At 41.3% G+C, this 27,265-nt stretch overlaps 1 protein-coding gene across 2 annotated transcripts in view; it reads right to left on the reverse strand.

Annotated features, from left to right (window-relative positions):
* The window catches only part of zgc:92140 (uncharacterized protein LOC447854 homolog), a 60,567-nt gene that overhangs the window by 11,012 nt on the left and 22,290 nt on the right, over window positions 1-27,265 (reverse strand). For both annotated transcript variants that reach the window (XM_017717781.2, XM_017717780.2), the window contains exons 2-3: window positions 17,324-17,445; window positions 565-650 (exon numbers count right to left, since the gene is read on the reverse strand). In XM_017717781.2, coding sequence (XP_017573270.1) covers window positions 565-650; window positions 17,324-17,414 — 177 coding nt within the window. In that variant the 5' untranslated portion in view covers window positions 17,415-17,445. The remainder of the gene's footprint in view (window positions 1-564; window positions 651-17,323; window positions 17,446-27,265) is intronic.

Consider the following 27,265-nt stretch of genomic DNA (forward strand, 5'->3'; position numbering starts at 1 on the left):
GACAGGCTGCTGACTGGCTACAGCTGCTAAAGGAGCACCCTACACTGGCCATTTGTGATATTTTAAACATCTGGTATGTTTACATAAATTGTTGTGGCTGTATTGATTTAATAAACAATAATGTGGTGGGTCCAGCAGACCACTGAGTAACAAACACATCAACATCACACAGGGGCTAAATGTGTGCTCTGGAGAAGACGTGATCGGGGTGTTCAAACCTTTGCATACAGATTTCTGTAGAGTTATAAACACAGTGAAATTAATAACTGCAGATATTTTATTTGAAGTATTGGTAATTTGATCATCTGTTTGATGCTGACATGTTGTCGCGTATCCCTCTGTGAGAATAATTTGTGTGTGAGGGTGTAGACTCCTCACACTCCCACCCCCACATTCCAAACACGTCCACACGCAGCCTCGACATGCTCCTCCATGTGTGCAGGTCTCGCTTTTGTTCTCTCAGAGGACCGAAACAGTGTCGAAAAGAAAAACTCCAACATCACACACGTGTGTGTGTCTGTGTGTGTGTGCGTGTGTGTGCGTGTGTGCGCGTGCGTGTCTCACCAAGTTTTCCTGGTTGCGTGCATTCACTCTGTCTTCTTCTCCACGCATATACTTCACCTCCTCTACTCCCTTCATCCTGTATTCATCTACACAGAGCCAGAGATACAGAGATCGAGAGAGAGAGAGAGAGAGAGAGAGAGAGAGAGAGAGAGAGAGAGAGAGGTTATGTTATTTGCATCAACATAGTGTTGTTAATCATCAGTTTGTGATGAATTGCATTCAAATATGTCAGTAAACAGCCAACAAAACAAACAGCGTGACACAGAGAAAGAGAGAGAGAGAGAGAGAGAGGGAGAGAAAAAGACCACAGTATTTCTGATCTTTATCAATTTATGAGGAATTGCATTCAAATACCGTAAAACAGCCAATAAAATAAAACTTAGAGAGTATAGACAGAAAGAAAGAAAGAAAGAAAGAAAGAAAGAAAGAAAGAAAGAAAGAAAGAAAGAAAGGAGATACATGGAGAGAGAAATACAAATAAATAAATACAAACAGAAAGAAAGAATGAAAGAAACAAAGAAAGGAAAAGAAAGAAGTGAAAATAAATAAATTTAGAAAGACATAAAAATGGTGTATAGAAAGAGAGAAAAAGAGTGTGTGTGTGGTGTGAGTGGGTGTATGTGAGTGTGTGGTGTGAGTGCATGTGCGTGTGTAAGTATTTAAGTGTGTGCGTGTATGCGTGAGTGAGCGAGCGTGTGTGTGTGTGTGTGTGTGAGTGTGAGCGAGTGAGCGTGTGTGTGTGTGAGTGTGAGCGAGCGAGTGAGTGAGCGAGTAAGTATGTTTACTCAGTGTTTTAAAGTGCTGGGAGTGAAATACTGTTACAGGGAGAAAACTGTGCTGACAGAACTCACCAGATAACATTCCACCACACACAAACACACTTAAACATGCTTAAACACACACAATCACGCTGTCACACACACCAGACACCACCCCATCTGATCACCTGCGACTGCTGGATTTTGTCCTGTTAAAGCGCTGAGAGCCGACAGCACTCAGCCTCTGACTGAGTTTATTAGAGCTTCAGTCAGGCCTCAAACTGTGTCCTGAATCCAAAGACAGCCTGTGATCCTTCTGTCTGATTAAGACACGACTTAGCTTCAAGTCCAAACCTGACCCGAGCGCAACAGAGTTTAAGTCCTAACCTGACCTGAACTGTGTTATTATCCTCTGAACCCTCCCATGTGACCCAAACCCGACCCAAACACGCATTCAGAACATGACGTCTGAACCCCACTGAACCAGAAGTGAGTGTTCGGGTCCTGACGGTTTTGGACGAATGCTTTATGTCAGCGCATCATCAGATCCATAAAATCAGCATTTGTCTGAAATAGCACTTTACAAAATAAAAGCCCTGATAAATATTACATGTTCTTAAACTAGAATATACAGTATGTGGCTTTAGGGTTTAGTATAGAGACAGATACTGGTTAACTCAGAAAGGTTCACAGTGGTAGTGATAGGAACCAGCCGTCTGAGGAGTTCAGTGGTATGTGCCCTCAGGAATGTGTCAGAGCTCACACACCTGCAGGAACACACCTACACCTCTACAGTGTCTGTCTCTGTCTGTCTGTCTGTCTCTCTCTTGGTGTCTCTCTCTCCGTCTCTCTCTCGTAGTGGCGCCTCTGCTGTTGGCAGTGTGAGATGAGAACACTGCATCCTGTTTAGTTTCTTTTTCTTTTATATATTTCTCACATTTCTTTGTCTCTAACCACATTTTTCTCCCGATTTCTCTCCCTCAGTTTCTTTCTCTCATCTCTCCCCATTTCTCCTCATTTCTCTCATTACTTATAACATTTCTGTCCCATTTCTTCACATTTCGCTCCCCATTTGTAGGATGCTGATGGCTCTCCCCATTTCTTCCCATTTCTTCCCATTTCTCCCCATTTCTCTCCCTCTTTGCTTTCACTGAAGGCGACTCATGAGGCAACGTAACCATTTACACTTTCCTTTACACACAGCTGCATACACACACACACACACACACACACACACACACACACACACACACACACACACACACACACACACACACACACATCGCTCTTGTTGGAACAAAACCTTGTATTTCTAAAATGGTCATTTTACAAAAAAACATACATTACTTTCAATGTAAGTCAATGGAACCAGACCTTGTACCAAGACATTTTGGCCACTGATTTTTGTTCATACTTCCTGAAATTTACACACAATATAAAGGCCAACATGCATTTTCAAATTATGTCAAAAACTGAAAAATCAACAAAAAAATTGAGATACAAGGTTTTGTTCCGACAACAGCGATATCCATCCATCCATCCATTTTCTAAGCCGCTTCTCCGTCAGGGTCGCGGGGATATATACATATACACACACACACACACACACACACACACACACACACACACACACACACACACATAGATATGTTTGTGTGTGTGTGTGTTTAAGGAAGTATATATGTATATATGTGTGTTTAAGGAAGTATATGTATGCATATATATGTGTGTGTGTGTGTGTGTGTGTGTGTTTAAGGAAGTATATATGCATATATATGTGTGTGTGTGTGTGTTTAAGGAAGTATATATGTATATATGTGTGTGTGTGTGTGTGTGTGTGTGTGTGTGTGTGTGTGTGTTTAAGGAAGTATATATGTATATATGTGTGTGTGTGTGTGTGTGTGTGTGTTTAAGGAAGTATATATGTATATATATGTGTGTGTGTGTGTGTGTGTGTGTGTGTGTGTTTAAGGAAGTATATATGTATATATATATGTGTGTGTGTGTGTGTGTGTGTGTGTGTGTGTGTGTGTGTGTTTAAGGAAGTATATATGTATTCAAGGAAGTGAAAGAGAGGCCAAATACAAAGAGAGAGAGACACACAGTGACAGTGTGGTACAGACTGGCGAATGTAAACACACCAGCACAGAATTCCACACTGAACGATGTTCTTACACACGTCAAATGTTTACACACACTGACCCAAAGAACAGGTTTTGTTTTCAATTTCCACATTTTAGAACAATAATGAAGACATTACACATAGACCCACCCTTCCTCATCACAACAAGGCCTGATATTTTCTGTGAAAATTTGTTTAAGTAAAATAATCTTCATGCTTTGTACTATTAATAATCTGCAACTACTATACATAATTCCTTATTTCATAGTCAGGCTATCACTGGAAACCAAAGAATTAAATTCTTCAAACACCTCTTTGGTATGTAGTTACTGCCAAGCGAGCTCATCCACTGGTCAGGACTTCAGGCCTAACCCGTCAGATTAACTAGCAGCAGAATTAAGAACTGACAGTGGAATCGACATGTTTGATTTACAGTGCCTGAGATGGCACTCCAGGACCGGGTTGCACTAGGTTTGCGTAAGTTTATACTTAAGTTTGTGTGTAAAGTCTTTACTTAGGCCCAATCCTATTTCACCCCTCACCCCTACCACTGAACCCTTAGCCCTCTGTTTTGTGAATTCACGTCTAGGGTGTAGGGTGTCCTGATTTTTGTTGAGATAGAGGGGGAGGGTGAAGTGAAGATAATCACTGTACTGCCTTAGTTTAATGTTGTTTAAATGTATTATGGTCCTTTTCTTCATAACAAGCAAAAAAAAAAAAAAAAAAAAAAAAAAAAAAAAAAATATATATATATATATATATATATATATATATATATATATATATGAACTTGAGTGACATCCCATTCTTAATCCATAGGGTTTAATATGATGCCGGCCCACCCTTTGCAGCTATAACAGCTTCAACTCTTCTGGGAAGGCTTTCCACAAGGGTTAGGAGTGTGTTTATGGGAATTTTTGACTGTTTTTCCAGAAGCACATTTGTGAGGTCAGACACTGATGTTGGACGAGAAGGCCTGACTCACAGTCTCCGCTCTAATTCATCCCAAAGGTGTTCTGTCGGGTTGAGGTCAGGACTCTGTGCAGGTCAGTCAAGTTCTTCCACACCAAACTGGCTCATCCGTGTCTTTATGGACCTGCTTTGTGCACTGGTGCGCAGTCATGTTGGAACAGGAAGGGGCCGTCCCCAAACCGTTCCCACAAAGTTGGCAGCATGAAATTGTCCAAAATCTTTTGGTGCTGAAGCTTTAAGAGTTCCTTTCACTGGAACTAAGGGGCCGAGCCCAACTCCTGCAAAACTCCCTATTTGAGGGTCCATTTTCAGTCACTATAGCTCAAGACTCAGTTCCAAGGTGCAAAGTGACCCTCAAAAACATTGGGTAGGGGTAAAAATAAGAAAGGGGACTAGGCCCAAGTGTGTCGCTTTGAGGTGATGACAACCTGTTCCGAACTAATCAGTAAACCTGCTGCTGTGGAAACGTGACGATAGTTGGCTCTGACTTCTCAATGGAATAAATATCCAGTATGGAAGAAAACAATGTGTACTGGTTAAACTGAATAAAGCTAATTATCTACAGCCACTGTCTGTTTATGCTTTAATATTTCCCTGAGAAACCAAGCACGCAGCTTTTTAACTGACGGACCGGCACAATAGCAGGTGAGTTTAGACGTCTGGGCAGCTGTGGAGTCTCTGAGTTGGAGCTGCGTGTGTTTAGCTTCATGTTTGGAGTTTAAACCAGGGTGACAATTAGAGCTGTAAGGAAAATCACAGCATGTAGCGTTTAGAAATTTTAGCTTAGTTGACCACAAAAGTCATGTTTTTGGTCTTTTGTGTCCTTTTACATGGTTTCTGATGGTTTCCTCAAAGCTTAAATGTTTAGTAATTTCTAAATTCAGCGTTAAAACTAGTTTGTGGTGTAACTCGTGTGGATTTATTAATGCATAAAGCTCAATTAGTAAACACTTACATTACAGCTAGTCTAGGTTTTCACATGGTGCAACAGGCCGCTGGTATTCTGGGAGTTCTAGACGGTTAGTCCAGCACGAGCAATGGGTTTCATTCAGTTCGAAACTGAAAACAGGAGCAGCGGCTTCATATTAGTGTAAGAGTCACTGTAAACCAGCGACACGCAAGATCAAATGCATGTTAATGTCTATTACAAGCTTCAAATAAAACGCCTCTTATGAGACGGTTAAATGTTTCGTCCTCTTTCTCTGAGGGAGTTTTTCATCGCCACTGTCTCTCTTTCTGTCTGCCTCTCTCCCTTTACTTAAATTTAGATCAGTTCATAGAAATGACAGCAATAATGATAATAATTAATAATAAAAAAAAAATCAACAACAGAAAAATAATTCAGCTGAACAATTTCTCAGGGGTCAGGGGTGTTTTAACATCTCTCTCTCTCTCTCTCTCTCTAGTGCTAATGCTGGACGTCATGCATCTGTATCAGCTGCTCCACACACACACACACACACACACAGCACAAAGCCTCTGTTCAGTGTTCACCACCACTGCCTCATACTATGACCTAAGAGGCCGTACTTCTCTCTGTTCAGTGCTTTACTGACAAGACTGTCTTTATGTTCACACTCTCTACTGCCAAAACTGCTTCATGACATTATTATATACACCGATATTATTATTCTATTCAGTGGTTTTATTGTTCTACTACTAAAGGCCCATTCAAAGTCAAGTGTCAGTGGTCATCAGACGTTGCAACGCTGTAGGTTTTCATAATCCTGTGCCAGCGACACGTCGGAACAGAACATCATCCGTAGTTTCAATGAAAACTTGTACAATGACAGCTAAAGAACAGACACGGAACAGTCTGAAAACAGCTGCTACAGACAAACTGCATTAGAAGTAGGATTTTAAGCTGCAGGGTCATTACGGCAACCAGAAAGACTACTTGTTTTCCATGTGTTGTGTTTCACTCACATACTCTTTTTCCGTCACGCAGGGTTGCCAGATTTGCATTTTACCCAAAAATTCCAGTTAGTCTGAAAGTGCAGTTTACATGAACTCAATAATCCGATCATAATTGGTTTTCTGGTTATTTGAATATTCAAATGGTCATGTAAACACTATACTCTGTTCTAGAAATCTGCTTTATTAATTTCGTTAAGCACGTAGTTGGTCTCACTTTCTCCAAAAGTGTTTTGCTGCGTCTCATGGTAACACTGCTCGCTTATTTCCAGGACCGTGGTCTGTTTTGCTCATGCGCAGACCGAGATATCCGAAAGAAATCAGAGTAAGAGTTGCACTGAGAAATCTGATTACTGAGCTAAAATCTCTTTATTGGATTTCTTAATCTGATTTCTAGACATTTCTCTAAAAAAATCGGAGTGTGCTGTTTACTTAACCAGTTAAATAACCAGACAACTGCAGAAATCAGATTACGACTGGATTACTGAGTACATGTAAACGCACATTTACAGACAAGTCCGGTTTCAATACCCCACGTGCGTCGCCAGCACAAGCACAAAAAAGCACAAACTTTTTGGGTGAAATAAGCTAAAATTTCACAATCTAATCATCGCCCATCATCACAGCTCCAGAAACATAGATATTAGTCTTCTATTGTTGATCTTTTCACCATTACGGTTAATTCTATGACTTGAGTCTAAGTGAGAGACAGAAGGAAGGGAGTGAGAGAGAAAGAAGGAGCAGAGACAGCTTGAATGACAGAGATAGAAATAGAGACAGGAAGACGAGAGAGAGAGTGACAGAAAATGGTGAGAGAGAGAGAGAGAGAGAGAGAGAGAGAGAGAGAGAGAGAGAGAGAGAGACGTGGCAGTAAAGCAGCCGTTCAACTGAACAGTGTTATACAAAGAGATTAAATAAGACCCAAAAGATGAACAGAATTAAGAAAGAAGGGACAGATGGGCAGTTTTCCCTCTTGTCTGTCTGTGTCTGTCTGAGCAGGCCCTGTGCAGTGAGTAAAGGGAAAGCTGACCAGCCTCTCTGTGTTTCTCCCAAAATAAAATCTCTCTGGTCAAGAGGAGCTGCAGGAGCGTGAGAAACATGACAGGCTTGGAGCACATCTCTCTCTATCTCTCTCTCTCTCTCTCTCTCTCTCTCTCTCTCTCTCTCTCTCAATATGACTTATGGATGTAAGATTCCACAACTCTCCTTTTATAGTAATGTCACCACTGTCATCATTCTCTGTGTGTGTGTGTTTGTGTCTGCTTGTTAATGTGTGTGTGTGTGTGTGTGTGTGTGTGTGTGTGTGTGTTCATGCACGTTGGTGTGCTTACCTGTAATAGCACCAGTCTATAGCACTGGCATAGGCAATCACCATAGTGATACAAAACAACAGATACGCCAGAAAGAGTGCCAGACTCTACACATAAACACAACCAAAACTGCACTATAAACCCTTCACTATAAAACATATAATCAGGACGACACAGTTCAGCAGAGTTGTACAATTACGACAAAAAAAAAAAAATTTCACAGCAAATGTAAAAAACCTTATCGGAATCATCCTAGGCTAAAGCATACTGCCATAGCGGCCAAAAACATGTTCATGGACTATTTATGTCTTACCCTTGATGACTCAATGCAGTGCTTATGTTCTGTCACAGCACAATCTAGCTCTCGTAGCAAAAAATCATTGTAAGTAGCAAATTCACAGACCACTGACGATGATGATCAGGATTATTAGGACTCACTTTATTTGGATAGACCACTATAGTCCCCTATAAATTATCTACAGATGTTCACAGTTAGTCCCATCACATTCAGATGTCTGCAGTTATCTGAGTATTCAAATGGTCATGTAAACACCATACTGCAAACTGGAAATCCAATTAAGAAATCTGATAAAGAGTTATCAGTGATCAGATTTCTCAGTGCATGTGAACTCTGATTTCTTTCGGATTTCTCAGTTTACACAGACTGCAGTACCGCAAACAGATGCAGCAAAACACTATCGGAGCAGCGCTGAAACAAACTCCATGCTTGATGAAATGAAGGAGTTAAATATTCTTGATTTTCTAGATGATGCATGTTCATATTCTCAGCTAAAGTGGCTCTATGTTTTAAAAAAAGAAAAAGAAAAACTGCAGCATGAAGTTTGAGTTTTACATTATGTTTACATCACGTCTTCTTCTGTGAGTTTATCAGCTGGTTGTAAAGCAGAAATCTGTCTGACTCATGTAAAAATTATCTGATTACTCAAGTGCATGTAAATGTATTGATCAGATTACTGACAAAATCTGGTTTTCTGCAGTTAGCAGATTATTAGGTGCATGTAAGTGAGCACTGACACAGAGCTTCTGCTATTTCCCATTTCACACAAACTAGTATTCACAGTCACTGACGTATCTAGAACTTCCAGAAGACCTAGAGTGATGTTTCTCTCACAAAATTGGTCACCTAATTACACTGATATTTAATCTGACATGTTGGGATTTGAGTCAGGTGTGATTCTAGGACTAAAGTTTGAGGGATGCTGAACACCCAATGAGACCATCCATCCATATTTTTTCTCTCATCATGTCTTCTGTTATTCTATAATATTAATTAGCGGATACGCATACAGACTGTACTAGTCTAGCACCTTGGCTTTAATATCAACACACAGGCCTACCAACAGCACAACAGCTCGCTTCTCTCACTCGAATTCAAACCGTGGACAATGTTTGATTGGCAACCTGCAACATTAGCTTGCTAGATTAAAAAGCTTAGATAGCTAACAATAACAACATGTAAAGTGAGCTGAGATTCAAGCGCAGTGAAAATGAGAACCGCTGTTAATGACTGTAATGTGTTGGTGCCGAGTGATAAAGAAATCCTTGTCTCACAGTGGATGACACCATTTGCTTATCAGAGACAATTAGCACCCACCCCTAAGTCTTCAGTGATATGAAGCTGAAGTCAGATATTCTCCAGCTTCTTGTTCTAATTGTCCTGTTCCACCTTAAATGGTGTAGCGGTTACATTCTGGCGCTTCAGGCATCAGAACTGGTGGAAAGTTAGCTAGCTAGCTAGCTAGCTACTGAGACATTAGCATGCTATTAGCCATTTTTTGTGCTTGTTATTTTCACAGTTATGGGTTTCTTTGGTCGCTCGCGCCGGTTTTTCTTTTTTCCTCACAACGCTCCGTTCGGAATATCTGAAAAAGCTTTGTTTGGAGGGCCATGCAGATCTAACACTTCACCCTACCCCTCTATCTCAACAAAAACCCCTAGACGTGAACGCGGAAGGCTAAGGGCTAAGTGGTAGGGGCAAGGGGTGAAATGCGATTGGGCTCAGATGTTAAGAAGAGACATTTTGTCAAACTCCAACAAAAATCTAACCAGCTTGGGAGCCACAACATTTCAGGTCCATAGCTTTTGCTCTGCTATAACTTTTCCGCAAAAGTAGAACAGTTTCTTGTAAAATGTCTCTCAATGTTCAACTTTTTACAAGGCTGAAGTCGCTTCTCATTCGCCAGCTTCTTGTTTGAATTTTTTACCTTAAATGGTGCCTGAGGCGCCAGAATGTAGCTAACTATGCAGCTAACTGTTGCACGATTTAAGGTGGAACGTGAACATTCGACCAAGAAGCTGGTGCACGAGAAACTGACATCAACTTTGTGACTTTTTAGTGTTTGTCAGTTCCTCGCTGCAGATTAAACGTATCAGGAAACCAGCTGGAGTGATTATAAACACAAATAAGTCCATTCGTATGTAAATTGTCGATCATTAAATCTTTCTCTTTGCCTTTTCGTTAGTTACTAGAAAGGCGAGATGGTTGTCTGCATTGCTATGGTGACCAGCCATCTGCGCTGGTCTTCAGGGTTAAAGGGTGAATCAGCAGTTCTACATTAACTCCAGCGTTTAAGACCATTTACTGTTAAACTGTGTTGAAGGATCAGCAGAGATTTATTTTACTGTAGAGGAGGATTTTATTTTATTGCCTGTGGAGCTGCAACAGTATTAAATTCAGTGTGCTTTACTGGCATGAATGTAACAATGTGGCCTAAAGCAGTCAAATTACAGTAACGACAGCGCTGGAAAGTAACAACAATATTAATAATGTAACACCAACAAAAGTCCTTTCTCTCTGTCTGTCAAAGCAAGAGAATTTTTTGGGTTAAACCAGCGTGCTGCTCTGAGACTCTCCTACTGCTACAAGCCCTTCACTAGACAGAGTTTCTCTTCTTCTCTCTCTCGTAGTTTAGTTATTAATGGCTGCTCCAGAGTGACCCATTAACGGCCATGCTTTTCTATGGAGATCATACAAGCAGCGCTAGTAAACGCCTGTGTCAGCAATGGGTGTTCATTCATTAAAAAGACTGTCTGAATATGTTTATATTTCCTATAACAGTATAAAAGATGCTATTTACAGGATTATATATCGCCGCTGATGGAAAAAAAATGTATCTCAAATTTTGATGTTTTTCAGTTTTTGACGTAATTTGAAAATACCTGTTTCCCTTTACATTTTGTGTAAAAGTTATGATGAATGGACTAAAGAAATAACCCCAAAATTACTTGGAAAAAAGTCTGGTTCCATTGACTTACATTAAAAGTAACATAGATGTTCTGCTTCTCTTGTGAAGTGTCTAAAATGGTTTTATTTAAAAATACACTGATGGGCCACTTCATGATGTAAATCCGATTGTTCAGACACTTGTCCACTTTATCAGCTCCACTTACTGTACAGCTGCACTCTGTAGTTCTACAGTTACAGACTGTAGTCCATCTGTTTCTCTGATACTCTGTTACCCTGTTCTTCAGTGGTCAGGATCCTGGAGCTGATAAAATCGACAATGAGCGTAGAAACATTGTGGTGTACTTAATGAAGTGGCCGATCGGTGTATATCTCTCTCTTTTTCCTCCCTCCCTTCTCTCCACTGTGTAGGTGTGATGGAGATTTCTAGTAAAGCTGTGGCACAGGAACAAAGGAAAATTGCGACACAGACGATGATTCATTAACAAACAACTTGACATGTTTCGCATAGCCTGAAGACACACGGGCGATTCTGAGCTTAAAGATCAAACATGCAGTAACATCTCAGAGCAGCCAAAGGCCTAAATCTCACCTCCCGGAGGCTGCGGCGACAGCGGAATGAAATGTGGTGTTAGTGTCAACACTAACAGCACCGTCCGGGACAAAACATCAGCTAAACTTTCCATTCTGAAGACATACATGATACACAGCCATGAACTGCCCACACAGCTGTACAGCACATTTCTATTAGAACCCTACCGATATATCGGTAGGCCGATAATATCAGCCAATATTTTAATATTCTGCAAATTAGCATGTATCTGTGAAAATTTCACCAATAAAGCAGTTACATCCAGGGGTTTTGTTCTGTAGGGTCATTCTACCACTGCAGCGGCAAACGGGGGTCTTACTTTACTTGGATAGTCCACTTTATTCCCCTATAAATCATCTACAGATGTTCAAATTGCTAACAATTGGTTGAAACCAAGTTGATTCTAACCAGTCAGGTGATTAGGGTTAGGATTTGGACCACTATTAGGGCCTGGACCAGGGTGAGGGTTGGGTTTAGGTTTTGGGCTGAAAAGGTTAGGGTTAGGATTAGAGCAGATTTAGAGTAAAAGAAAATTATGGCTAATTTAGTAGATATTTGGTTGAACGTAACTTAAAAGTAAATTAAACATCTACAAAGCATCTGAAACAGACTATCCAAATAAAACGGTGCATGAATGTCAATACAGCGGTATGCAAAAGGTTGTCATGGCAAGTTATGTTGACTTTTTACATGAAAATATCGATGCTGTCGGAACAAAACCTCATTGTGTGTAAATTTCATTATGAATGGACCAAAAGAAATGGCACAAAATGACCTGGAAAAATTCTGGTTCCATTGACTTACATTAAAAGTAAAGTGTGTTTTTTGCTTTTCCTGTAAAGTTACTATTCTGGAAATATGATGTAACAGAACTGGTGGTTGGTGTTCTCCTCCACCTTCAGCTGGCCAGTGACGTTTGAGCAGCAGTTTGCTTCACAGGACTCAGAGGAAGCCTGTACTAGCCTGTGTGATTGGGGGAATCCTGACTAGTGGGTGGAATTGGATAACTGTAAATTTGGGAGAAAATTGGGGGTAAAAAAAGACAATAGATGCCCCCCGAAACGCTGTAGAGACTAAAGGACTACAGCTCGGTCAGGTTTAGACAAACATTTGTTGGGTTGTAACTGCGCACAGCTCTGCTGTGGACCCCTTTAAGGGCTACACACACACACACACAAACACACACACACACGCTCGCTGGTGCTGCTGATTTCAGATGGTATGTAATCAGAAAGTGTTACTATTTTCTCTGAGTTGCCCTCCGTGTTTTTCTCAACACAGCCTTCCTGTCATTATGTGGGTGTGTGTGTGTGCATGCGCGCATGTGTGTGTGAGAGACTGACTCAACCCTGGAAAACACAGACAGGCACAGACACGCGCAGACACACACAAAGTGGTGCAGTTTGACAAGCAATGTGTTAATGATATCAGACTGTGTTTGTGTGATCTATTGATAGATCTGATTGACTGACGAACTGAAACAGGAAAACTAGACCGAGAGAGAGAGAGAGAGAGAGAGAGAGAGAGAGACTGAAAGTGATGGCATTAACTTGGTCAATAAAGAAAGGAAAAGAGGAGGGAGGGAGTGAGGGAAGGACACAGTGTACGGGGGGGTGGAAAGGAAAAGAAGGAAGGAAGCAAAGAAAGTGTGGCCTCACGAGGAACGAAAGATATGCAGAGGGAGGAAAGATGGAAGTGAGGGATGCAGAAACCACGGGAGATAAGAGGAGCATGAGTCTGTCTGTCTCTCTCTCTCTCTCTCTCTCTCTCTCATACACTCAATCCTTTGAGACTTGACAATCAACTGAGAGAGAGAGAGAGAGAGAGAGAGAGAGAGAGAGAGAGAGAAAGAGAGAGAGAGAGAGAGAGAGAGAGAGAGAGAAAGAGAGAGAGAGTGTGATGTACAATGATATCAGAATCATATTGGTTTAATAATAAATGGTCTTAAACGCTGGAGTTAATGTAGAACTGCTGATTCACCCTTTAACCCTGAAGATCAGCACAGACTGCTGGTCACCATAGCAACACAGACAACAGCCTCACCTAGCTAGTAGCTAATGAAACGGCAAAGAGAGAGATTTAAGACAAACATCAAAAATTTGGAGACGAAATGACTTGTCTGTCTATATAATAACTCCAGCTGGTTTCCTGTTTAATCTGCTATGAGAAACTGTTAAGCAAACTGAAGTTGTGTCTCATTAGAACGTTCATGTTCAACCTTAACTCGTGCAACAGTTACACTCTGGCACCTTGTTCCACCTTCCATCTTAAGGTGGAACAGGAAAATTCTAGCAAGAACCTGTTGAATGAGAAGCGACTTCAGCCTCATAAAGAAGAACTGTTCTACTTTTGAAAAAAGTTGCGAGAAAAGCAGCTACAGCTGAGCTAAAGCTCAAAGCAGAGCAAAGTCTGCATTTTTGTTTATATTGTATTTTTTAGCCCATCGTTTTACATCAGCACATACTGAGACATATTTACAGCCATGATGGTAAAATGGACATAAAATGTTGAGGCTCTCAAGGTGGAGTGATTTTTGCTGAAAGGACAACATTACTCTTCTTAACATTTGTGGTGCCGGTGTTTATTTGCATTTGTGAACATACAGAAATAAATGTTGCTGCACTGCAAAAAATGGTCTCTTGTCCAGCGAAATGACCTTAAATCTAGTTGATATGTCTAACATTACTCATTTTGAGAAAGTTGTGCACTTATTATAAGATTATTTAACTTATGTCCAGACATTTTTAACTTGTTTTCAGTGATTTTATTAAATAAAAATCTCACTATCCTGCCAGACAATTTTGCTGTTTTCAGGCTCATTTCTTACAACAAGCACAATGATCTGCTAATATAGTGAGAAGTTTACTCAATAAAATTACTAGAAATAAGTTAAATAACCTTAATCAGCTAACAGCATCAGCTCACAAATCTCAGACTGGTGCATCCCCTAAGTGAAAGAAGTATAAAGAAGAGAAAAGAGAGGCAGATGTGTTGTTTTAACTTCTGATTTCCCATAATCTCTTGCTCTTACTTATACACTCACCACTGGCTCCAAAACTGAACGTTCTCTTTCTCTCTCTCTCTCACACACACACACACACACACACACTTCCTGTTGACCTTTCCAACCATCATCTGTGCACACACACACACACACACCAGTTAGAGTATCTCCAGAGTGAAGAACTCAGCTTACACAACTTCCTTTAAACGCCCCCGGCGCTAAACTCGCTCAGGAGCGTCTCTGCCGTCTTCAGGAGCTCCGGCATCATCTGGACCTGATACAACTTCAGTGTGAAAGCGTGGCCGGCCAACAACGCCCGCTTTTGTACACCAAGTGTGAAGCCTGAAACTCTCGCTCGGAGAAACGGAGCAGCTTGTACACTGCCCATCAAAAGTTTGGGAATGGCTAGAGCTGGCAGAACACTGAGAACCACCGCTGAACATGCTGCACAGACAAGCTTCGACTGATTCCTCAACATTTCTGCATATTGCAGTCACCGAGATGTTAATGAAGTCATTCAGGGTGGCTCACTGTAGAGAAACGTCTTTTCTTTCTTTACAGTGGTGGTGACGGGAACCAGGGGTCGCAGGGCTGCAGCACAAATACAGACATTTTATTTACTATGCAAAACAACCAGCAAGTCTACATTCTTCAAGGCCAAATCCCATTTCGTATTTGTACCTCTACCCCTTGTTTTCGAGCATCCCCTTTCCCCTTAGCGGTAGTGTTTGAAATCTTCCTCTATGAAATGAGACCCTCTAATAAAAAGAGCATCACTTCATTAACAGCTACCAGCGCTGCTCTGTGGGCGACCCTGCCCGTCTGCAGGGACAGCAGAGGAGGGGAAAGTTCAGCTCCTCACTGCTGGGCTTTAGTTACATTTAGGGCATCATACGCCTTCAAAGAGGGGGTAATTATTTATTATAAATAATAATTTATTTTTAATTCTTCAGAGATATGAAGCTGAAGTCAGAGATTCTCCAGCTTCTCATTTAAATTTTCCCATTCCACCTTAAATGGAGCATAAGTCCTCATGCCTGCCCCATTTAAGGTGGAACAGGAAGTTACTAGCTAGTTACTAAGACATCAACACACTGCTGGCTATTTTTATGCTTGTTATGAAGAAAAGGACCATAAGACACTGAAACGACATTAAATTAAGGTAATACGATGGTTATCGTCAATTTTAAGGGAGAAAATTCTCACATTTTTGTCACATCTTGCTCAGCCATCTTGCTGGTTTTCCTTTTTTTCCTCATAACCCTCTGCTTGGAGTCTGAAAAACCTTTGTTTGGAGGGCCATGTAGCCCCAACACTTCACCCTACCCCTCTATCTCAACAAAAATGGGAACACACCCCACCCCTAGAGGTGAACCTGCAAAACGGAGGAGTAAGTGGTAGGGGTGAGGTGGAGAAATGTGACTGGGCCTATGTTTTATATGTAATGCTGATGACTGTAAACTTGCAGCAAAATCAGGGAAAGAACTTTGGGCACAGGTTTGCCTGATAACACCCTGCCTGCATCTCTCTAATGGATAAAAATACCTTTTAGGCCAAAATCTAATCTCTGATAAAGCAACGTCTCAGGCATCTGTTCGTGCATTCATAACATTTCATGTAGTAACTTCATGTGAGGGAGCTTTTAGAGACATTATGCGTCTGGCTCTATTCACCACCACTGTGAACCAGTCTGGTTTTGTAAGTTTCTCTAGCACTGAGCATCTGCAGACGTTTTGAAAAAGACAATGAACTTCCCCTTTTAAAAGAATATGGTGTATGTGGAGTCTCAGCACCGCTGAAAGCCCGCTTTGGACCAACCCCACAGTTCATTTGTCTTCGAAACAGGTTTCAAACATTTTAGCACAAGCCATTAGATCCAAAAGGCGTTTATGAAAAGACACGCATTCAGTTTGATGCGCCCAAACTTTTGACTGTCTGCTGTCCCTAAAGCCTCCTAATTGTAATCGGTGACCCGTGAAAAGCCCACGCTTTCCCACTACTCTCAGCGCGGCCACGCTGGTGTGACTGGAACAGCACAGCTCGCACACTTCTATTTGTGTAACAGCAGCGCTTACTCATCTCTGACAAAAGAACAGTCCAACTGCAGAGACACTCGAGACTTCTACAGTCGCGGGAGACGAAAAACTCCCTTCTGACAGGCTCAGCAAGAGACTGAATGGAATAATGACAGATTTGACAAGTCAGCGGCACAACAAAGAAACCACGCTTTCCCCCAAAACAACATTTTCAGCGATTATTCAACTGAAACCAAGCGTACAGCATTAGCCGCGTGCCAGCACACCTACACAGCTTCCTGTACCACTGATCACGCCTGACCACACTGCGAAAAAGGATATCTTGGCAAAGGGACATCAGCTTAAACCGATGCTAAACATCTTTTTTACTCAAACAGTACTTCGGTTGTATTGATCATTGGATTTTTTATTAGTTTTGAGTCATCTGATGAAGTGATCATGTCGTATACCTTTCAAGAAACAACAGATAATTTCGCTGTTTTCAAGGATAATACTGATCTGTCAATGAGAGCCGTTCCGTAGATAAAAATACTGAGTTAATTAATCTTATAATACAACCTCAAAATAGAAAAATTAGATTTATTAACCCATTTCCCGTCCCATACAGCATTATTTGCAGTGTAAAAGCAAGATAATAACATTTAATCAGAAATTCCATCCATCAACCGGCAAAAAGGCACAAACACGCCCACCGTTAGCTGACATTAAGACAGAATGATGTGGAGGTTTATTTTAGATGCATGTTTTGCGTGTGGGAGGCTGGGGAATTATTCAGAGACGGTTCCCACACTCAGACACAAACAAGAGTGAAAGAAGAGTCAGCGTGTGTGTGTGCATGAGTGTAACCTGTGAACAGGTCTCCGTTGCTGTAAGCTTTGCCTCGGCCCTCTTCATCACTCGGCACGGCCGACACCTGCTTCGCCGAGGTGCAGCCCATCCTCACGCTGACCACAGACACACCATCCCACCTGAGAGAGAGAGAGAGAGAGAGAGAGGAAGAGAGAGAGAGAAAGAGAAAGAGAGAGAAAGATAAAGAGAGAAAGAGAAAGAGAAAGAGAGAGAGAGATAGAGAGAGAGAGAGGAAGAGAGAGAGAGAAAGAGAAAGAGAGAGAAAGAGAGAAAGAGAAAGAGAGATAGAGAGAGAGAGAAAGAGAGAGAGAAAGAGAGGAAGAGAGAGAGAGAGAGAGAAAGAGAGAGAAAGAGAGAGAGAAAGAGAGGAAGAGAGAGAGAGAGAGAGAAAGAGAGAGAGAGAAAGAGAGAGAGAGAAAGAAAGAGAGGAAGAGAGAGAGAGAGAAAGAGAGAGAGAAAGAGAGGAAGAGAGAGAGAGAGAGAGAGAGAGAGAGAGAGAAAGAAAGAGAGAGAAAGAGAAAGAGAGAGCGAGAGAAAGAGAAAGAGAAAGCGAGAGAGAGAGAGAGAGAGAGAGAAAGAGAAAGCGAGAGAGAGAGAGAGAAAGAGAGAGAAAGAGAAAGCGAGAGAGAGAAAAGAGAGAGCGAGAGAAAGAGAGAGAGAGAGAGAGAGAGAGAGAGAGAGAGAGAGGAGCAACAGGTTAAATAGGAACTCTAGCACTGCAGCTGTCAGATGCATTCAGTCATTAAATTTCCTGTTTGTTTGTCAGTCAAATAATTACATACATACACACACATATACATATATATACATATATATACATCCATCTCATAGCAGGTTATATAATTAGAAATGAAGGTTCTGTGCAGGTACTGTTTCATTCATTGAGGTGCAAACAAATGTAAAGGTTCCCTCAAATCTACAGCAGTGGATTTAAGATCTGACTGTGAACCTTAAATACATTTTTCCAGGTGAAAAGTTGGTATTTGTACCTTTTCATAACCGAATGTTTTAAAACAGAACAGTAGAATAAAGCCCTGGAGGCGAGGCGGGAGGAGTGGAGTCAGTACAGCTTAGAACACATCATTTCAGTGGATTAGGGTTCAGTTATGATCCCTGACTAAAGGGACTGAGATGGAGCCTTGAGGGTCCCACCCCAGTGACTAGAGGGGTCAGTTTAGCACCTTTATTTCTGAGAGTGTACATACTGATAATACCAGTAACGCGTTTACTCGTTCACGAACAGGGACACATTACTCATCGCTTGCATGATGAGAGGAGTGACCACACTTATCTGATTTATATGTGATGGGAGCGATTCATAACAACATCATTTGGCACGGAATAATGCTGGTGCCACTCTGATGATCATTTCCCCCAGGGAAAAGCCAAAATGGATCTAGTTTTTTTGGAGGAATCTTAAAAAACAAAGTTAGAACTAGATCAAACTAGTTGAAATTTAATATCTATTAGTGGAATTTTAATTTAAACTGAACTCCTGTGCGTCACGTATCCACCAAGTCCCAGCATGGATCTGGACTCGATCTCCCAGACGCCTCTAGAAGATCACACGACTTCTGAACTTCCCCTCTAATGCAGACACTCACACGGACTCAATCTCCCAGAACCCTCCAGGAGAGGACCTGACCACTCACATGACTTCACGCTCCTATCAGCGCTCTAGATCTCCGGAGTACTAATGCTTGACACCTGTGTCATTAGTCATATGACTTAGTTGAGTATATAAGCCCAGGCTTTAGCAGCAGATAGTCGTGAGGGATTGTATCCATTCTGTGATCTATTGAGCGGCTATCCATTGTTTTAGTGTATGACCTTCGCCTTTTGTTCTTTCGACTCTGCCTTTGGGACCGTTTGCCTCATCATCAGTCTCCTGTGTTTTGACCTTTTTGCCTGCCTCTTTGACGACGCCTTCGCCTCTCCCAAGACTGTATGCCTTGCGTTATGTACATCTGGTTGCATTTGCTATGCCTTTTGGATTTGACCCCTGCCTGCTTTGTGACGACGACTCAGGCCCCTTAATCCTTCAGTAAAGCCTCATTTGCGTTTTACATCCGCAAGCGCCTGAATCCGGCTGGCACGTTACACAGTGAGCAAAAACTAGGAAATAAAAGCATCTCTCATTTTTTAATGTGTGGACATTGTTATAAAAAAAAATGAATAAGCAGGAAAACGGCTTGAATTCAGTTCAGTGAGAAATGGAATTTTAATGTCATTCCTACAATTAAAACCCTGATTTTAAGATGCTGCAGTTGGACTTTTTGATGTCATGTTTTCTAGTACCAACAGTTTCTGATAAAGGAACTCCTGTTTCTTCAAGTTAAATGTCCTGCTGTGCCTGTGCCCTGGGATTCCCGCTAATATCGGAATGCTTTTCACACCCATTTTTTTTCATCCTGCCTCACTTTTGACAGTCGACAGCAGTTTTCAATTCTCTCCTGTATCTTTTTTTTGTTATTGAATTTTTTGCAGCATCCTTAAAAAATGACAAATTTGTCAACACTTGGTGAACTGTCGTCTTCTTCTTCTTCTTCTTCTTCTTCTTCTTTCGGCTGCTCCCTTTAGGGGTCACCACAGCGGATCATCTGCCTCCATCTTGCCCTATCCACTGCCTGCTCTACTTTCACACCAACCATCTCCATGTCCACCTTCACTACATCCATAAACCTTCTCTGAGGTCTACCTCTTCTCCTTCTACCCGGCAGCTCCATCTCCAACATTCTTTGCCCAATATATCCACTATTCCTCCTCAACACATGTCCAAACCATCTCAACCTGGCCTCTCTGGCTTTATCTCCAAACTGCTCCACCTTCACCGTCCCTCTGATCTGCTCATTTCTAATCTTGTCACTCCCAACGAAAATCTCAGCATCACTTAGTAAAATGTATGGCTCTCTTTCTGGGAACGTTTTAGTTTCCTTAATCGTATCCATTCTGGAACTGATACTTCATTGGCTTGGATCTTTAATATGCATGACCTCATTTACATGTAGATTTTGATTGGTTCTTGCCTAGGACACAGGTGAAAATCCCACAGTGTTAAAGACACCGGCATGCTAATTACAGTCATAGTCACTTTATGAATAGCTCTTATTTAACACGAAGGCTCAGATCATCACTCTGCAGAAAGTAAATATAAAAATACAAGAAAAAAACTAAAACTGAAGTATAATAAATATACACAAAATATGGAGACAGGAGGGACCTGTATAAGACAAAAAAACTCTGCTATGTACAAATATATCAAACAAGGGATAATCTGTTAAGAATATATACAGTTTAAAGTGACTTAAGTGCTATTGTTATTTAAAGTGGCAGTATTATTGTCCATAGCAGGAATGAGATATAATAATAATAACAACAACAACAACAGCAACAACAATGACAACAGCAACAACAATGACAAAGTGACTGAGTGAAATAGTAGTTGGGGAAGGACCCACAGCTTCACAGCTTGTTGAGAAGCCTGACAGCTTGTGAATAGAAACTGTTCATTAGCTGGGCTGCTCTAGCCTGGTATTGCCAGGTTTTATCAGTAAGGACCACTGTATTTAAACGTGTAATGTTCGATTTATGTCTTTCATAACTAGTACAAATAACCTTGTTTGGAAAACTGCACTGACCATAACACTGACCTCTGCGTCCATCTCTGTCTGCATGGCTAAGAAAACATCCCAGAATTGCACTGGCAGGTTCTAGTACTGTGTCGGGTCAAAACACACTGACATCTAATCAACCAACATCCACTGGTCCACAGTCTTTAGTTAACACTAGTTAGTAGTAACACATTTTTCAGTTGTCTGTAAGTCATAACTCCTAGTAAGTTGTAATACGTACACAACAACAAACGCCAAGCACCGCAGCTTTAACGTGACGATGAGACAATAAACATGTACAACACGTATTGTGGAAACACCATTAAATACTGCGATGGCACATTCTTGTGGACTCCTATCGGAAAAATAATTACAAGATGAGCATCAATAAAGCGCTACGATGCTGCTCTCTCGCTCCCTCGGCCAAGCGTCCACTCGTTCCACTCGGCAAGCTATGATGACACAGTTCTAACCATATAAACAGCTGAAAATGGGGTCATACTGATTTGTTGCTGTGAGAATGGAGCCGAGCGCCTCAGAGAGTGAGATGTTGTGCTGCTCTTCTTTATAATGAGACCTCATGCATCCTTGGAGGTTTACAGCTTATTTTAGCCAACTGGATCTACTAGACTTAGCAAGCTAGCTAGTCATTAGAAGTATATTTAATAATATAAATTAAGACTAAATTTGATTAGCTGGCCCTTATTTTTCCACAACGGGAAAAGTCACCTCCACATCTAACCCATCCGTGAAGTGAAACACCACATGCACACTACTGAGCACACTTGCCCAGAGCGGTGGGCAGCCTTATCCGCAGCGCCCGGGGAGCAGTTGGGGGTTAGGCGTCTTGCTCAAGGACACCTCAGTCACGTTCTGTCGGCTCTGGGGATCGAACCGGCAACCTTCAGGTCACAGGGCTGGTTCCCTAACCTCCAGTCCATGAACGTTACATATAGTCTGTAAAGGCTGTTCATCTAAAAGCAACACCAATAGAACCGGGTGTTCTAGAGCAGCCACAGATGAGCCTAAGGTCACCATGCCCAAAGCAGAGTTTGGACCAGAGGGGTATAAAGCCCCCCACAGCATTGGGCTGTGGAGCAGTTCCTTCCTCTGGAATGAGTTTGTGGTCCAGAACTGACCATCCAGCATCAGCACCTGACCTCACTAATGCTCTTGTGGCTGCATGCAATCAAATGTTCCAACATGTAGCATAAAGCCTTCTCACAAGCATTCCAACTGCAATTCCAATTGCAGCAAGGGAGGGAGCAAGTACTGTATTACTAGCCTTCATTGTAGAGTAAACGTTAAATGAGCAGGTGTCTACAAACTTTTTAACATATATATTAGATGGATCCCAGCTGTTTTGCCCAGCGGAAGCATCTGGTTTTGCTGGACATCATGTTTGCCTTTGCGAGTTCTAAGATGGGAGAGGAGCAAAGAGGCATTAGAGTGTGCATCCATGTAAACAAAGACAAGGATGGTGTCCAGGAACTCTATTTTACAAACAGGTTTTAACAATGATGGATGGATGGATGGATGGATGGATGGATGGATGGATGGACAGGAATAGTACGGTTATAGAATAACACAGTTACATTTTCAAACCATTCCATTCACTGCCCAGTATATACATCCTATGTTTGGAAACTAAAACAGCTCGTTTTGAATTCATCATTTTCGTGATGTTGCAAAAAGCATCACAATTACATATACACTATGTGGTCCAAAGTATGTGGACACCAGACCGTCATGCTTATATGAGCTTGCTGGATATTTCATTCCAAAAACCATGGGTATTAATATGGAGTTGCTTCCTAATACAGTTGCTAAATAATATATCCAATCTTCTGGGAAGCTCTCCACAACATTTTGCAGTGTGTCTGTGGCCTTTTAAGTCAAAAGAGCACTTGCCATGTTTCAAAAGAAGGTCTGGCAGGCAAATGAAGTTCTAATTCATCCTAGTATTCAGTGGGTTTGAGGCCAGGGCTCCGCACTGTGGCCTACTGCTATGTAGCTGAGCTGTTGTTGCACATAGATGGTTCCATTTCACAATAACAGCACTTACAGATGACAGGGGCAGATCTAGCAGGGCAGAAATTTCAAAAGGAAGCAGCCTGTTTTTAAGTCCCAGAGCTCTTCTGTCTGAACCATTCTTCCAGTGTTTGCCTATGGAGACTGCATTGCTATGGGCTTGATTTTATACACTTGTTAGCAACAGGTGTAGCTGAAACATCTGAACTCATTAATTAGGAGGAATGTCCACATACCTTTGGCCATATAGTGTATCTACTATACTCAGTCCACAGCAAGTGTTTAAGTTATAAGGAGTGTTTCAGGAGGTGGTGCATAGTGCCAATGAAGTTCGGTGGAGGAGGGATAACCCGCCCCCATTAGACCCCACACACCTACAGAAATTAACTGTGAAACACACCTGTGTGAAATATTCATATTTAATTCAATAATACATCTTGTGCAATATTCCACATGCAATACTTGTAAAAATCCTGATAGTGTAAAGATTCTTTTGCTTTTTTTTTATATTGTTCATTTTTGTGAAGGATAGAGTTTATTTTTTTTTAACTTTTGTTCATTTTTTATTTTTATCTGTATTGTGCGCACAGTAATAAGTAACAAACTGTAACCCTGTTAAGTAATAAACAAGGGTTATACCTGGTTTGTTAATTCTCTTCTTGTTTCTTGAATTTACCCTGTGGTGGGACTAAGGGTCACGTCACATCACGTCACGTCACGTCACGTCAAGCTCATCTGCTTTCTGAATAAGGCCCAACACAAGGCAGGCAATCAGAACTGAAGCCATATACATATCAGTTTTTAGGCTATAGTAATAAACCCTTGCTTAGCATGAAAGGGTTAAAGGGTGGTTGGAAATTAGCCAAGTACAATGAACATTTTTCTGGTACATGAATATTATTGAACCTCAGGGAACAGAACAAAATGTAGTATAATGTAACAGAATGTAGTATATGGGCCATTAAAGAAAGAAGAGAGCCATATACAGCCATAGCGAGTGACATGGGTCTGAGTGAGGACAGCCAGCAGCTACTGAACTCCACTCAACATCGCCGTCACTGCACACAAACACTGTGAGGATGAGTCTAACCAGAGCGCTACATGCTCTCCATCAGAACTTCAGGCTTAAGGCACAGATCCTTCCACCGAAACCCCCACACAACTGATTCACAGCATCCACTTCAAACACGCCGCTACACCACCAGCCTCAGAACCACAAACCTCTCAGCACAGAGCAGCAAAGACACAGAGATCTGAGATTATAGACATGTATATGTACCTTAAGGGCTAGGAACCTTTATTCTGATTCTAATATTATAGAAATGGTATGCATTAATTCATTACGACTTAATAGTTTAACATGGTTATTAACTACATAAACATTCATCTATAATTCAGCTTTGCAATTAACAGTTGGAAGGATGTAAATGGCTGTAATGGTGAATGTAAGAGTATTAAAAGGCCCACATCATCAAAAACCAAGCTTCATATGCTATGGAAACAATGTTGAAGTTCCATAACATACTGTCCACCCAAGTGATACAGTCCATATATAGAAGCTAATCTGCAAAAACAGGAATTTGACTTTAAATTTGTCATGGTTGTGACATCACATTTACACACAACTGCCTATTTCCATTGAGGTAATACGGAGTGTTGTTCCTGCTGAGATAGGCGAGTAAAAGATGTGGGGAAAACAATTAAGCTCCCAGCTGCCTGGAAGCACATGGACCATTACAGCTCCCCAAAGGATCCAACCAATCAAAACAGAGCTCATTTACATGCAGCAGTCTTAAAGGCAGAGAAATGAAAACAGTCTGTTTAATTATAAGGCATAAAAAGAGGTCAGAAAATGGTCAAAACTGGATTGTGTAAAACCAGGGCTACACTGCTATTATACATCATATATATATAATAATAATAATATAATACATAATCTAACAATTATGTATGTCTAAATTTAAACTAATCACCCCCCCCAAAAAAAAACTTTTTACTGCATTTATCATTTACTGACTATATTTGTTCTCTATTCTCATACAAGCATTCCTGTTTACTTCTCATTTTTGTCACTGCTCAGGATTTCTGAGTATAAGGAAGTGCCTGGGCAACAGCTAATACGTCACTGGCTAAGGGCTTTTGCATGAAACACTGCTGTGTTTATGGCTGGTATGAACAGCTGGCACATTTATGATCTTATGACTGTCAATCATAAGTGTTCACACACGCAACTTGGTCCCGAAAGCATCCTAAAGCAGATTTAACATCGCATTGATAAAATCTTCTTTACTAAATTGCTAAAAAGGTATGTGCAGAAAACGGGCATGGATTGACAAGTGGGATGGGCTGGGAATGGGGTGGGATGAGGCCTGGAGGGAAATGCGGCGGGATGAGGCGGGGAGGGAATAGGGAGGGATGAGGTGGGGAGGGAATAGGGAGGGATGAGGTGAGGCGGGGAGGGAATGGGGAGGGAATAGGGAGGGATGAGGTGGGGAGGGAATAGGGAGGGATGAGGTGAGGCGGGGAGGGAATGGGGAGGGAATAGATGATGAGGTGGGATGAGGTGGGAAAGGGGGTTGTTTTTTTATTATTTCCTTCAGTTCTGTATTATTGTGATAAAGAGCTGCTTGAGTAACAGAAAGCAAATAAAATTTATGAAAACTTCACAAAGTCCAACTCATTTTTGCGCGCAGGCACTTCTTGCAGGCATTTGGAGGCCAGATTACATTCGTCATATCTGCTCTATCTATTTTTAAATATCTCCAGCTCAAGAATTCAACATTAACACATGCTTATAAATAGAAAGAACAGAAATCTTGAACATAACCTGTGACGTTCACATGCATGTACATGAATGGGAGTCAGCATCCAGCTACATGGTGAAGATTAAATACCATACAGTTTCCTAAACCACATTGACAAGTCTGTGCGACCTTAATGAAAACCTGGAAGCAGTTTTAAATGGGCTAAGAGAAGTTTTGGGGATGTATTTACAGAAAGGATTTGGGTGACTACTGACTTCCAGTGTTTGTTAGCAACACTAGCCTTGAAGTTCCAGTGCTAAACTAAAGAAGCAAAATTTGGACACTGAATGTGTCTCGGCTGATCGACTACATCTGGAATAAGTGGAAAAACAAGGTAAATTAGAAATTTTACTAAACCATTCCTTTAATATTACAGGCCATAAACTACATGTTGTCAAAAAAATCCACACGAACGTTTTTTATAATCAACATAGTCGACTTTGATGACTAATGTTGCAGCTCTAATTACAATAACAGAACTTCTATATTTCTCAGCCCTGCAGTGGACAAAGAAACACAACAGAGCATCAAACACACTGCTGACCCAACGCCGCCCACCGCCCAATCAACTCTACTCGTTTGAAGTTGACAGCAGGCCAGTGTTTACCACAGGAGAGGCTAGCATCAGGACAAAGCACCAGGTGTGCGAGGCCAGCGCGTGTGTGCGTGTCCACCCACGAGCCGAGCCGTCGTCTCCGGTCAGTCTTAGGTAAACACTATTTATCTCTCAAGGCTGCAGCAGTGGCTCACACTCTCTCATCACAGACAGAGAAAGATATTAAAGGTCCTGCTGAGGTCAGGAGAAGGTAAACATACACGTACGCTCCTAGCTTTTATTCTTTGAGATTTCCTGGCTCCTCATCTGTGTGCCAGTCTATAAAGCAGCAATTTGAATATCAATGTTTACAGTGAGTAACCTTCAAAACCTTCTAGGCCTTCAGGAAAGGTCTAATGATTTCTGTGAAATGAAAAAAAAAATACTGTAATTTTTAGTTAATTTCTATTTATTTAAATCGTTATGCTGAAGCATTTAAACGCGCTATTAATGCTTACTGAAATCAAAAGGGTTAAATTCTTGAAATGGCCTATATATTAAATGGGTCTATTAGGATGTTTTGTTCCTCTGTGGTACTCGCTCATTGGTTAGGCCTTCAGGAGCTAAACTGAAGGCCTAACATATCAGATCAGCCACATGGGGTGTGAAAAACATACCTTTAGGTCTTCTGATAGTTTTAGATCGGTCACTGACCGTGAAAATGAGCCAAAATCTAACCAGGTTTCAGTCAGTGGTTAGAAATGGAAACCAGCAGCAGCAGCTCTGTGTCAAAACACTGCAGAGTCGCTGTAAAACTACTATGAGGTAAAATATATCGCTGGTGTCATTTTTCAGTTTTTGACATAATTTGGAAATGCCTCTTGCCCTTAACATTGTGTGCAAACTTCATGAAGAATGGACCAAAAGAAATGAACAAAAAATGACTTGGAGAAACGTC

The sequence above is a fragment of the Pygocentrus nattereri genome, chromosome 28 (genome assembly GCF_015220715.1).
Source record: "Pygocentrus nattereri isolate fPygNat1 chromosome 28, fPygNat1.pri, whole genome shotgun sequence".
Classification (NCBI taxonomy): Eukaryota; Metazoa; Chordata; class Actinopteri; order Characiformes; family Serrasalmidae; genus Pygocentrus; species Pygocentrus nattereri.